Consider the following 12,476-nt stretch of genomic DNA (forward strand, 5'->3'; position numbering starts at 1 on the left):
AAGCAACATCACGGCATCCAAGGAGTTTGCTCATGTGAATAATTGTGTTCAGCTTAATTTATGACTTTTTAAAGCCTCCCAAATACCTATGTGCTGAACACAAGGCAAGCCCTAAAATAGTATCATAAATCTGCTCAGAGTGACTACCAGACTGGGAACAAAGCCAACCCCACATAGCAATGAGTGCAACAACAGAACAAAAATACAGAGCCAGGCCTCAGAGTGAAAAAACAGTTTATCTGACCTCTTCACCGAGACATAATCACCTGCAGAGAATTGCCTTTGCAATGACATATGTTTGCACAGGAGGCTGGGGAGACAGCAAAATGATAGTTTAAGACTAGCTTTCATCAAAATAAAACCAACTCAGGAGCCAGATTTCCCAATGTACTGTGACAGTCCTAACCTCCTTTATTATATGGCTAGGGAAAGCAAGTGGTTGAATTTTTGAGTATTTTTTGTCTTCTCTATTCATTCTCTTCCCATTTAATTTCAGAATTCAGACCTGTGCTCTGTGAAGATTGATAAAAATTATTGCTCAGTTACTCATATGAGGGAAAAAAAAAAGTATTTTGTCCAAGTATATAACCTATTCCCATGAGAGTATTTGTATTTGCATGGCACTTACAGTCTCTAGTGAGATCAAGGCCTCATTTAATTAGCAGTGTGTATGTATTAAAATAGATACACATTTTTTAATATATATGTACATACACATATTTTAATGATACAACATTTTTTTCCTTTGAGTCTAAATGGTCAAGAGAAACAAAGGTGAGGAGAAAGAAAATATCTTCCCTGAACGAAAACAGGTAGAGAAAGCTTAACCAAATTTTGGAAGTATAAATCGTGCTGAGGAGACAGAATGGCAGTACTGACCCATCAGTGACAGTGTTATTTTATTTCAGCAAGTTCTTCCACTGCTAAAATAGAAACTAAGGATACTTCTGTAACTTTTTCTTCTGAATTTTCATTATACTTTCTATAGAACTTTAGAGGGAGAGGGAATAGATACTCCAAGATATATATATAACATTCTAATATCCAGCTGAAATAAAAAGAAAGTGGCCAAAAAAAAAAGAGACAATGAAGTCATAAAGCAGAAAATGAAATGAAAGTGGTTAAGTGTCAAAAGCATACACAAGGGGGAAAACCTTCAAAACCAAAAAATGATGAAAGAAAACTTCTCCTATAGAATAATTCAATTTCAAGATTTTGAAGAAACAGGAGCTTACGAACGAACTTCAAAGCATCCAAGCCTCTCTCTCAGAATTTATACACAGGAAAGGAGGAACATAAGAACTTACCTTTATCATGAATGCTTCTGGCTTGATACAAATTGGCCTCATACTGTTGTGCATCACCACCATCTTCAGTATTCAGTGTAATCACCTTCCTGTACAGCAAAGAAAAGTGGTCGAGAACAGCCTGCAACTTCTGGACAAAATGGGCAAAAGGTTTCCTCAACAATGTCTAAGAGAGAAAATGTCCTTCAGATTTCCTAAGCAGGTTCTAAAGCCCAGACAGAAAGAAACTGTCAAAGTGGCCATCGAAGAGATCTTCCAACACATCTTCTATATCTTCAGCAAAAATCTGACTCTAGCTGCTTGGAATGGGACAGCTCTAGAACAATTCCAAAATGGACTTTATCAGCAAATTGAGCAACTGGAAGCATGTGTAATCAAGAAGCATACCCATTACTTTCGGAGTAAAGAAGTCAACAGGCTGAAACTGAAAAAGTACTTCCACAAAATAGATTGTTTTCTTAAAGACAAACAACACAGCCTGTGCTCCTGGGAGATCAGCCGTGCAGAAATGAGGAGATGTCTTCAACTGATTGATAAAGTCATAAGGAAGCTTAACAACTAAGGTACAAAGATTTTGACCTGATGTAACTCAGCTTTAAAAATATTTATTATTTGTTCTATGATCTATCCCGTGGCAGTGCTTCTAGTTCGTTTTTACTGTATTTAAATAATTATGTTGCTGAAATTTATTTTTGCAAATGTAAGGCATTATTTGATGTAAGTAAATTTTTCCTTTGGTAAGCAAGGTGTTTACACGAGGTATAAATTAATCTATATGACTTTTCAGCGAGGGTTACTCCACAGGAAGGGATTGTAATCTTACGACAAATAATGTCATCCTATGGTGTTTTCTGCTGAGAAAATGTGCTGCTACTTTCCATCTCTGTATCAAATACATATAGAGAATCATATATTTGTAAATGGACTACGCATCCCTCACCTTACAGGAATTGCTAGATTTGTACTGATTGAATCTGTGTCAAAAATAAAGTAGTATATTGTTTATTTAAGTGGTTCTGGCTTAGGTTAAGACCATTCATTATTCTTTCAAATGCTCTTTTCCAAGAATGTGTTGGGTTTTTTTTTTACATTTGAACATCTGCTTTGTTCAAAGAGGTAAAATAATTCTAGAAGGATTTGCCTACATAGGGTATGATTTGCAGCAGCTATGGTTTCTGCAATAACTTCTCAGTTGGATGTTGTTACTTTTAATTGAAGTTTTTTTGCCTCCTCCATCTGGAGGCTTTTTTTCCCTTCCTGCTGTGGTTCCAACTCACTTTCATTTCTTTCACAAGCTTATTTGAAATAACTTCTCTACGTAAAAGCACCCTAAAGCCACATCTGCCTGTGGCGCATCCTACTCACTCATGGACATACTCCTCCTGGCTACTACAATCATCTCAAACATCACCATTCAGCGCCATGTTTTATTGCTGCATGAAATTATCTACGTCTTTCCCTTCGATAACAAATGACTCACAGAAACATATAGCCCTTGGTATTCCATTGAATTTCCCCTCCAAACCACACAGCCTTGAGTAATAATTGCAATATAGTAAAATCCTTTAAAACAACTTGCAACAAACTGGGCAAAAATCCATTAATTTCTGTGAGATCAAGCCCAGATTTTACCCTTGGGAAACTGTCTCTGGGTAACTCCATTTCAAATGGTTGTGTCTTCCCTAGTCACTTGCTGTATGTTAGCAGGGGGCAAACCGAGTTATATCCAGGCTCTGTTACCTAATGAATATTGGTAAAAATTTGGCAAAAAACCTGACAACTTCAAAAAAAACCCTATTTGCTGTGGCCAAGACTGATGTACATTCGGCACTGGCTTCTGAGTCTGACAGAAAGAAGCAGAAGAGACATAGCTTGGCTGAGGCTCCCAAGAGAGGGTGATGTTAGCCCCAGATGGCTGAAATTGCTGACTGTTTGAAGTATCAGGTGAGGGACCACTTTAAAGGTTTCCCTGATCTCCAGACATTCAGAAGAGTATTACTCAAAGGAATGATAATGAACAGGTATATCTAGACAAAAAATTGACTGGTGAGAACATAGGGATGGTACACCAGATCTCAGGAACCACATCTATGACACAGGTCTCTTTTGCAGGGTGTACGTACTCTCCTCTCCTCTCTGCCACTCATGGATGCAAGCTAAAGAAATGATGGGAGAGATGGGTATCAGGTCTGAAGCTGAAATACCAGAAGTAAAACCAGCTAATGACTTCATCATGATACGGAACAACAGAAAAGACCAAAGAAACACAGCAAAGTATCAGAGACATTTTTCCACCTGGTGACACCTTGCCACAAACGTTACTGCCAAACGTGTATATCTTGGGCTTTGTAACTAACAGCACTTGAAACAGCCCCGCTGTGAGACTGTTTCAGGTCTTATTTCTGCTGCTCGTTTGTTTTTTGCACCTCTTCAAGCCTGTAAAATAAAAGGACACCCAGCCTACTTACCTTTCTGGTTCTGAGATCCTAGGTGGCTTCTGCAATGCAATACACTGTAATAGAAATGGCCTCATTTTTACTGAAACTCAGAAATAGCATGAAATATTTTCAGCTGCTCTCTCATGAAGGATCACAGTTTTTATTGCCTCACTTGCCTGCAGTGGGGATATGTTAATTCACGACCCACTAATTGTTCAGAAACTCTCATACCATTAAGCTTTCTTTTTAGTTCATAACTATCCTTAAAAATCTCATTGCCAAATAAAAATATGTTTTGACGTATTTCAGTCAACGGAGTGCTTTGCAGTGCAGGAAAAACCCTGAACGGGCACTAGAGGGCAAAGTGAGATTATAGACAAGTGTAAGAATTGTAGGCGAATGTGCATATATTTTTGCAAGACACTGCTTCAGCTCTTTATGAGCATGCTGCTTACCATGGAAGTGCTATTGGGTTCACAGAAAAGAACTGAAAGAAAAATGAACTATTCTTGAAAGAAAGAGAAGATCTCATAGATGATGGACAAAAGCTCATAAACCAGCATTTGATTTAAATTACTTTTTCACCAACTGTGTGGTAACAGAAATTATTTGTGCTGAGACGATGTCTAGAAGACCCGTGTAAAGCTGGGGACCCTGGAACAGACATAGTTGCTGAACAACTGAAAAGGAAAATAAAAATAACAAACTGATATATCTTTGGTTTATTCTTCCTTGTTAAACAATGGTGAAGAGTCTGTGAGGTTAAGGAAGAAAGCTGAAGAGTCAGAAGATCCTCTCTTTTCTCCTTGTCATTATAACACTTTTGGAGCAATCTGTATTTTATCGCCATTGCGTTATCAAGTCAGCTGTATATTATGGCCCTGGCTAATTGAAACCCTCTGGTATTTCTTCCAGTTTGTATTTCTCTAGAAGTTAAACAAACGTAGCAAAATATAGTTTTTAACATAAGTTATTTTCAAATGGAAGTGAATAAAACAGTGAAGTCCCAAATCCTGGTTGAAAATTTAACATGGATGAAACAAAATCTTTTCAAGATGGGACTGCCTGTGGGCCAAAACATTTCATAAATGTTCTTGTAAGACTCCTGCACCAGTGCTGCGCAGCACAGGTCCCGGTCCCAGTTGTGGCTGTTCTCATGGCTAGTCTCCCAGCACCTTGTTTACATGTGCTGTGCTGCACTTTTTGGGAAACCGCTCTAAAAGTGACAGGGTTTCATCTACTCAGATTCTGTTTTCTGGAGTGGATTTATGGGATCGGGTCAGATGCCTTGTATCCCACAAGGACACTTCGGAATAGCTACAGCAGAACTGAAAAATGCTTATTCCAGACTTTACCCTGGAAAAAATTATTTACAAGTCATGGTCAACTACAGCTGTCCAAAGCACTTCTTCAGGCATGGGTTTGGCCGGTTGTGTCAGCTCTGGCTTTACTTCATTTTTAAATTAGGGAGGAAAAAAAAAAAAAAACCAAACTCAAAGCAGAGAAAAAAAAAAAAAACAAAGCAAAGCAGGACAAAAGCCTGTGGAAACAACTCTCCAAATAATCAGGCAGGATTAGCCCTTGTTGCTAGGGAGGATGGCTGCCAATGCCTTCAGAGCAGCCGTAGGGAAGCTGCAGCGGTGGCTGCGGTGGAGCAGCCCGGACGGACCGATACCAGGGATGAGGATCAGAAACTGCTCATGAAGAGACAGTGCCCACAGACCCTGCATCCTGCCCGTCCTCACCCCTTCCAGCCCAGCCTGCCCTTTCTCAGGGGTCTCCCTAAGTGTCGTCCCCCTCCCAGCTGTGGAGGAATGCTGGGTCTTTCCAGGGAGCGACCCGAGGGGAGACCCTGAAACGAGGGTGACAAAGACACAGAATAAATCTTAACAGCGTCAGTCCTCAGTGTGAACTGGCAGAATGATTTTACTTCGCTTCAGAAATCTCACGCAAAGCAAAAAAAGGGGAACAAGGCACGTAAGACTGATACTTTCCAAGAAGGTGACTGTACTTTTTAACATCCAAAAATCTTCCTGCTAATCCTCGTATAGGCAAGGGTGAGTCATTTATATCTGTGTTTCCCACACTTCTACGGATGTCAAGAAATCCTGGTAAGGTGAAAGCACTTTTTCAGTGCTGAGGGTTCCTAGAGGAGCAAACTCTGACAGGGGAAGCGAGGATGATCTTCCTTCTCAGCCTGCAGACGTGCCTGTGCCACTGCTCGACTGCAAACCAGGGGCAGGGGCAGTGCTGCCATAGGGTCCCCTCCCAGCAACGCACCTCCAAGCCCACCTTGCTTCCAAACCCAGTTTAGGCTCTTCATTAGTCGTGTCCTGGAGGAATTCCTTTTCTCTCTGTACGCCATTAAAATTGAAATCCCTAGCTCACATGAAATGGCAACCCTCTGTTTTAATTTCAGGGGGGGCTGAGGATGAAGCAACAGTAAGTGATGAGTAGGTGAGCACAGAAGTTCATGTCCTGCCTCAGTTCCCTCCACAAGAGGCTGAAAGGTTGATTCATTTTCCAAGAACAACCTTCCTGAGTCCAAGTGCTTGTAGTTAGGATCCTAAAACTCCATGTTACCTTCAGAAATGAATAATGTAATCTTCTAAGCAAATAATGTAATCTGCTTTTGAAAGTGTGGAAGTAAACACAGTTAACACTCCACTCTACAAAATAAAAAAACCCTGGATTTTATAACAAAATAACAAAAACTGTTAAAACACAGCAATGTATTTTTTCCACATTAAGCAATCCACATTACGGAGGTTAAACACAGACATTTCAAATAGTGTACTGGCCCCTCCTGCACACCAGTTACCACCACATTTACTCGTTGTAAGTCACTGTCTAGCTCTATTCCTCAAGTTTCTTATCTTGGTAGGCCAGAACCTACACAACTTCCTCTGGACTTAGCTGGAGCACTGTGCGTTGCAGTTTATTTTCCCAGAAAGAAAATATCTTGGACAGACATATTTATATAAAACAGAAAGCTTTTCTGTTACAAAAAAAAAAAAAAAGTTTCTGTCTGACTTCAAATATTTTAAAAAACACTCCTCTTTCTTTAAGCAATTAATATACTTTCTCTTCAAGTCTCTTTGGTTTCAAGGTGGACTTGGTTCTGGTCTCCACTTTTTGGGAAAAGCTCACATTGGCTGTAACAGATCTTTTCTTGTGATTATAAATTTTTAATAGTTAAAAATAAGCTCCTGCTGCTTGCAGTAGAACTCATGCTGTTATCCTCAGGAGGAGCGTTAAATCCTGTCGCAGCTACTCTTGCGTATTCGAAAAGGATTTGTGCTCAGTGTGACTACTGATCAGTAGAAGTATTTCAAGATACTAAACCCTTAATTTTCTCTCTCTCTCTTTTTTTTTTTTTTTTTTTTTTTTAAGAAAAATGGGTCACACAACCCTCTCCTTCCCAGTTCTTCATAACAGGGTAACGGTCACTATTTCCATCACGATGGTGATCACAACTTCCATTATGAGTGACTTGGTAATGGCTAACACTTAAAAAAAGGGAAATCTCCCAGCCTACTGACCAGTAATTCCTCCTTAGTATTGTAGTGGCATTTTCGATGGGCCTATGGGTCTCATCCCACAATGAAACTGAGTGCAGTGAACTGGGAGGCACAGAGACTGTATAAGCATGACTCATTTTGGAACTGAGTATGTCTTTGGTATTTAGCTAATCCTTTCACTGCCTCCCTAGCAAAACCAGTGAATTTCCTACTCTGCTGAAAAGAGCTTGTTTGGGAATGCGAAGGAAGGACAGGATTCTCTACTAAAGGATAATGGATATTTTTTTAAAAATGTAAAACTAGTGATGCTATTTACAACGCTGCCTGTAAGAAAATTAAATTGTGGAAAACTGCTACCCTAAAAAAAACAGATTATACTCTCCCTGAATATGCAGATTCAGATTCTTTAAGAACACTAGAGCCAGGTTATAATAATCGGTCTAAAAAGAAGTCACGTTTTGCATCATAAAAATAAGTTGTTTCTATGTAGAAACAGTTTTATGAAAAACAGGATTGAGGTGTATTACAGAAGCACAACGGTTTACATTCTCATCCTATGCCGAGAGCATAGTCAGTAGTTTTCTATTGATTATCTCCACCTGGGGATTGGGGTGACATTTTGTAGTTTGGGAGACCAATGCTTGAAAATAACGAATCCCAGAAATCACCATATTCCTACAGAGTCGTAGGGCTGGTTGCGAGTACAAAGGCCAGCCTAGAGGCCAGATGACCTGCTTCCTCAAAGACTCCCAGGAAGTGACAGCTAAGGAGGGTAAGGCTGTCACATCTCCTCTGAATGACATTTTGGGAGGTCTGGACAGGAGCTGCCAGGAGGCTCTTGTCTGGCTTCCCTCATCCTTCCTCTTGATCTGCTCCAGCTGCAGGGCAGCGGCAAGGAAAGGCCATCAGTCTGCTGCTCCCAAAGCATCCCTGCCCGCATCGGAGCTGAGCTGTCCTGAGAAAAACAAAAGACCAGCCATAGCTGGCCAAAGCCAAACAGACTGGCTGCGATTTTTTTTTTTCTTCCTAAAGTGTTTCCAAACATCATTTTTCACCTGATCAAATTGTAAAGCTGAAACTCCTGCCAGCTCCGTATCTGGTGGCACAATGCTTACTCACCCAGGATACTCTTCCCCCTCCTAAAGCAGCCAGGAACTTTGTCTGTTTGACTTAGCTTTGGTGACACCAGCGAGTAGCTCCAGAGAAGCAGGTCCTGTTTGGAAGCCAGGGCCTCTGCTGAATTTTCAAAATCGCCAGGACATGAGAGACATGAAGCTGGCACTGCTGCTGTCTCCTCTTTTGCCCAGTTTCAGAGCGTAGACAAAAACATCGATGCTTTTCGCCGTTACTTTCTTGCAGCGTGGAGATGCCTTTCCTTCCTCTGCTGCCTCTGGACAGCCTTCCTTTTCCCACTGGCAGTCCTGGTCGCACAACATGAACACCAACAACCACTGTGCAAATACTTTGCCTGCTAGTGAGAAATAAGAGTGTCCAGTGCTGCACCATGTCAGCCCCGGGGCCCCCAGGCAGCCCAGGAGTTACTCTTTTACTCTAACTGAAGTCAATGGTACTGGAGCTTGTGCTTCCGATTAAACACGTGTCTAGGAGCTGTGATTTACCAGTGCTTAAACTAGTCTAATCCACTGGCCAAAACACAGGCTTGAACACAGGTAGCCAAAAAATCTCATCATGGAGGAAAGGAGACATAAAGTTAACAGCAAGGTTGAAAGTTAATTTTATGACACATGGGTTTTTTCTTAAAACACATCTGCATATTGCTTTTATAGCAAGGATTTGGAAACAAAAGCTACACATAAGAGCAGCAGATGTTTTATCCTGGTGATGTTTCCTGTTTGAAGAGAATGATATTCTTTCCTCATCACATGCAACATTTCAGGGCTGCTGCTAACTTGGCGCATAAAGCACCCCCTTGCCACGGTTCCTGACACCAGTGCTGTGCCCAGACAGAACACGTTTTCCCCACCTCATGATGTAGGGAAACCACACGAGGTTTCAACCTGTTTAGATTTTGAGGAATCCAGGAGACTCAGGCTTAATCCAGGAGACTCATGCTTAACACGTGCTGAAGAGTCATGAAGCTTGTTTTAAAAGATGCCAGCAGTTACATACAAGTGATTTTCTGATGCTGGTTAAGTAGTTTCCAGACAGAGGTTTGTCTGCAAGAGAGGTAGCAGGAGTGGAGAATAAAGTTTATTTTCCATAAATAAGAGCCAGATTTTTTCCAGGACTTATTGTAGTCTTCCCGTATCCAGCTTACATGTGTTCCAATAGTGTCATTTGATACTTGCTTTCATCTGAATGTCATTGCAGCTTACGAAATTGTTAAATGTTCTAAGCATAAAAGCCTTTCTCCAAACCCTGTGTGCCTGGAAGCATTCCCACTTCTGTCTAGCCTAATAAAAGCTGTTATCTCTTGTAACTGATCTTCCTTTCTCATACCCTTAGGCCATCCCACTAGAAAAACACCACTGCAAATCGCACAGCTAAAGAGACCTTACATGTGTTTTCAAATGCAAGCCGTACACAGAAAAATACTTGTATATACTTCAGAGAAGGATTCTTCTTGTGAAAAACAGATCATAGAATCATTGAATGGCTTGGGTTGGAAGGGACCTCAAAGATCATCTAGTTCCAACCCTCTTGCCATGGGCAGGGACACCCTCCACTACACCAGGTTACTCAAAGCCTCATCCAGCCTGGCCTTGAACACTTCAAGGAATGAGACAGCTGCAACTCCTTTGGGTAACCTGTGCCAGTGCCTCACCACCATCAATGTAAAAAATTTCTTCCTTAGATCTAATCTAAATCTGCCTTCTTTCAGTTTAAAGCCATTGGCCCCTGTCCTATCACTACATGTCCCTGTAAAAAGTCCCTCTCCAGCTTTCCTGTAGCCCCCTTTAAGTACTGGAAGGCTGTGATAAGATCACCCGGAGCCTTCTCTTCTCCAGGCTGAACAGCCCCAACTCTCTCAGCCTGTCTACATGGGAGAGGTGCTCCAGCCCTCGGATCGTCTTCGTGGCCCTCCTCTGGACTTGTTCGAGCAGCTCCATATCCTTGTTGTGTTGGGTACCCGAGAGCTGAACACAGTACTCCAGGTTGGGGACTCAACAGGCTAGCATCAGGTCTGATTGGCAGATCTGCTACAACCCACTAGCTGAATTGTATTCTACATCTCCCAAAGCGGAATTTGAATATCCATGTAATAGTGGATGCATGAGCCCCGTACCTTGGCTCCGCAGCTGCAGTGCACATTGCCACTCAAATGGGTGTATTTATAACAGCATTATAGTTCAGGTCAGAAGCACACCTTTGAAGCAAATTTTCTAGTCATTGCTCCTTGCAATGCCTCGTTCCTCATTCCTGCAGGCTTGGAGTGCAGCAACATAATTCTCTTTAGAGGACATCGCTTCTTTCACATGCCATCACACCAGGAGGTGTTTTTCCCGCAGGCAATGGGCATCCAGTCCACAAGCCCAAGCTGCTGTCAAAGGAAAGCCCTGGGCACCACCTCCTCAGCACAGCTCGTTTTGCTCCAGAGCCATGCCCGGGCAGGGCAGCACCACAGAAGGGAGTTGGCATCTCTGGAAAGTTGCAAGCTCTTGCAGGTGCCCTTGTCATCTGTGGGAGCTTTGACTTGGCAGCTGCTGGCAAGGGTGATTTTGCACATCGCAGAGCTCAGTGAGCTTTTGTTGCTTTTACGTATTTGTCTGATGTTTGAAAAGAGCTTTTCTTCCTACTGCTGGATCTTGTTACAGCCTGGAGTTCAGCTCCTGGCAGAATTAGTCACCCAGGTTGTCCTCCCAGAGGCACGGCGGTGTGGGAGTTGTTTCGCAAGGGCTGTGGGCTAAGCCTTTCAACAGCCATTTAATTGTTTAACCTTTATTTAATACTGATTTATTATTCCCTCCTGAGAAAGAAATAAATTCTTTGGCCTAGAAAAAGACAATTCTCGAGCAGTATCAGTGAGCTGCGACACCAGCAGGAAAGTCAGGCATAACTGCGTGACTGCTAAGATCCCAGGTGGGAGACATAACCAGGAAAAACACAGTGTCCCACTGTGTTTGCCAGCAAAGCACCCACTTGCCCCGGCGGCATTTCTCACCTCTCCAGGACATCACAGCCAGTGGAGATGGTCTTGCCATGAGCTCAACGCCACCCACAGAAGGGAGGAGGCTCAGTAAGGCACATTTTATTCCCCAGACTTTTGGTACTACACATAACATCCTATGCTTGTTACGTCCTCGGTGACTTCTCCAGTCACAACATCAAATTTCAAATCTCACTGTAGGATGGGATCTGCTTTCAACATGTGCCAGTGGGAAAACTTGTTTATTGATAGAAGGGAGTTTATAAACATGTCATGACATTCTTCTTCATCTGATTTATGCTGAGATTGGGACACTTAAGGGCAGAAGTAAACTAGGACATGCATGTGCATTTCCTCTGCCAGTACGCCCATATTTCACAGGGGCATGAATAAATAGACATTTTTAGGTAAGAAGTGGAAAATTCTTTCCTCTATCTGAAGTAATTTAAAGTGCTTTTATGCTATGCTCCCAGCCTTCCTTATCATTTGATAACATTGTTTGAGTTGTTGTAGTGTTGATGATTTAAACAGAAAAAAAAAATTAATTTTGTCTTTCTCCTCTCCAGTATTCCTTCAAAATATTGTTCTGGGTTAAGAGACAAAGTTAGTGCTTACTGGTACAACAGCAAGAAACCAAGTTAGGTTATCCTAGGCTAGGCTAAGCTAGGCTAGGTTAGGCGAGGAGCAGGGCAAAGGGAGTGGAAATATTTGGGGTTAGAAACGCCTTTCTGGGGAAGGGCAGTGTTGTTCCTGCTTAGCGCTGCAAACGGTGACGTCGTGGGGTGGGGGAAGAGGAAGGAGGAGGGGTGATCTCCCAACAAACAGCTGCTGCAGCTGTAGAGAGAAAAAAGGAGAAAGATCAGGAGCAGCAGCAGCAGCCGGCCCCTGCAACAGGTAACATCTCTTGAGCGCAGGTGACCTAGACTGCTCGCATGCGGAAAGGAAGGGGGAAAGAAAAGCGGGGCGGGATGTGCCTGTGAGAGAGAAGTACATCTTTTGTACTGGCTCTCAGCAGCTTTCTTCTTCCTAAGCTTGTCACGGAGGTGGGAGGAGGAAGGGGTGGAAGTCCAGACCAATATGACTTAAAAGAAAACTGTGTCAG

The 12,476-nt window shown here is 42.2% G+C and overlaps 1 protein-coding gene across 1 annotated transcript; it reads left to right on the forward strand.

The window, feature by feature from the left end:
• Positions 1 to 1,314: 1,314 nt before the first annotated feature.
• LOC104369870 (interferon kappa) lies at positions 1,315 to 1,869 on the forward strand. The gene has a single exon (XM_009991256.2). The coding sequence runs from the start codon at positions 1,315 to 1,317 to the stop codon at positions 1,867 to 1,869; it is 555 nt and encodes a 184-aa protein (XP_009989558.2).
• The last annotated feature ends 10,607 nt before the right edge of the window (positions 1,870 to 12,476 follow it).

Source organism: Tauraco erythrolophus, chromosome Z, assembly GCF_009769465.1.
Source record: "Tauraco erythrolophus isolate bTauEry1 chromosome Z, bTauEry1.pri, whole genome shotgun sequence".
Taxonomy (NCBI): domain Eukaryota; kingdom Metazoa; phylum Chordata; class Aves; order Musophagiformes; family Musophagidae; genus Tauraco; species Tauraco erythrolophus.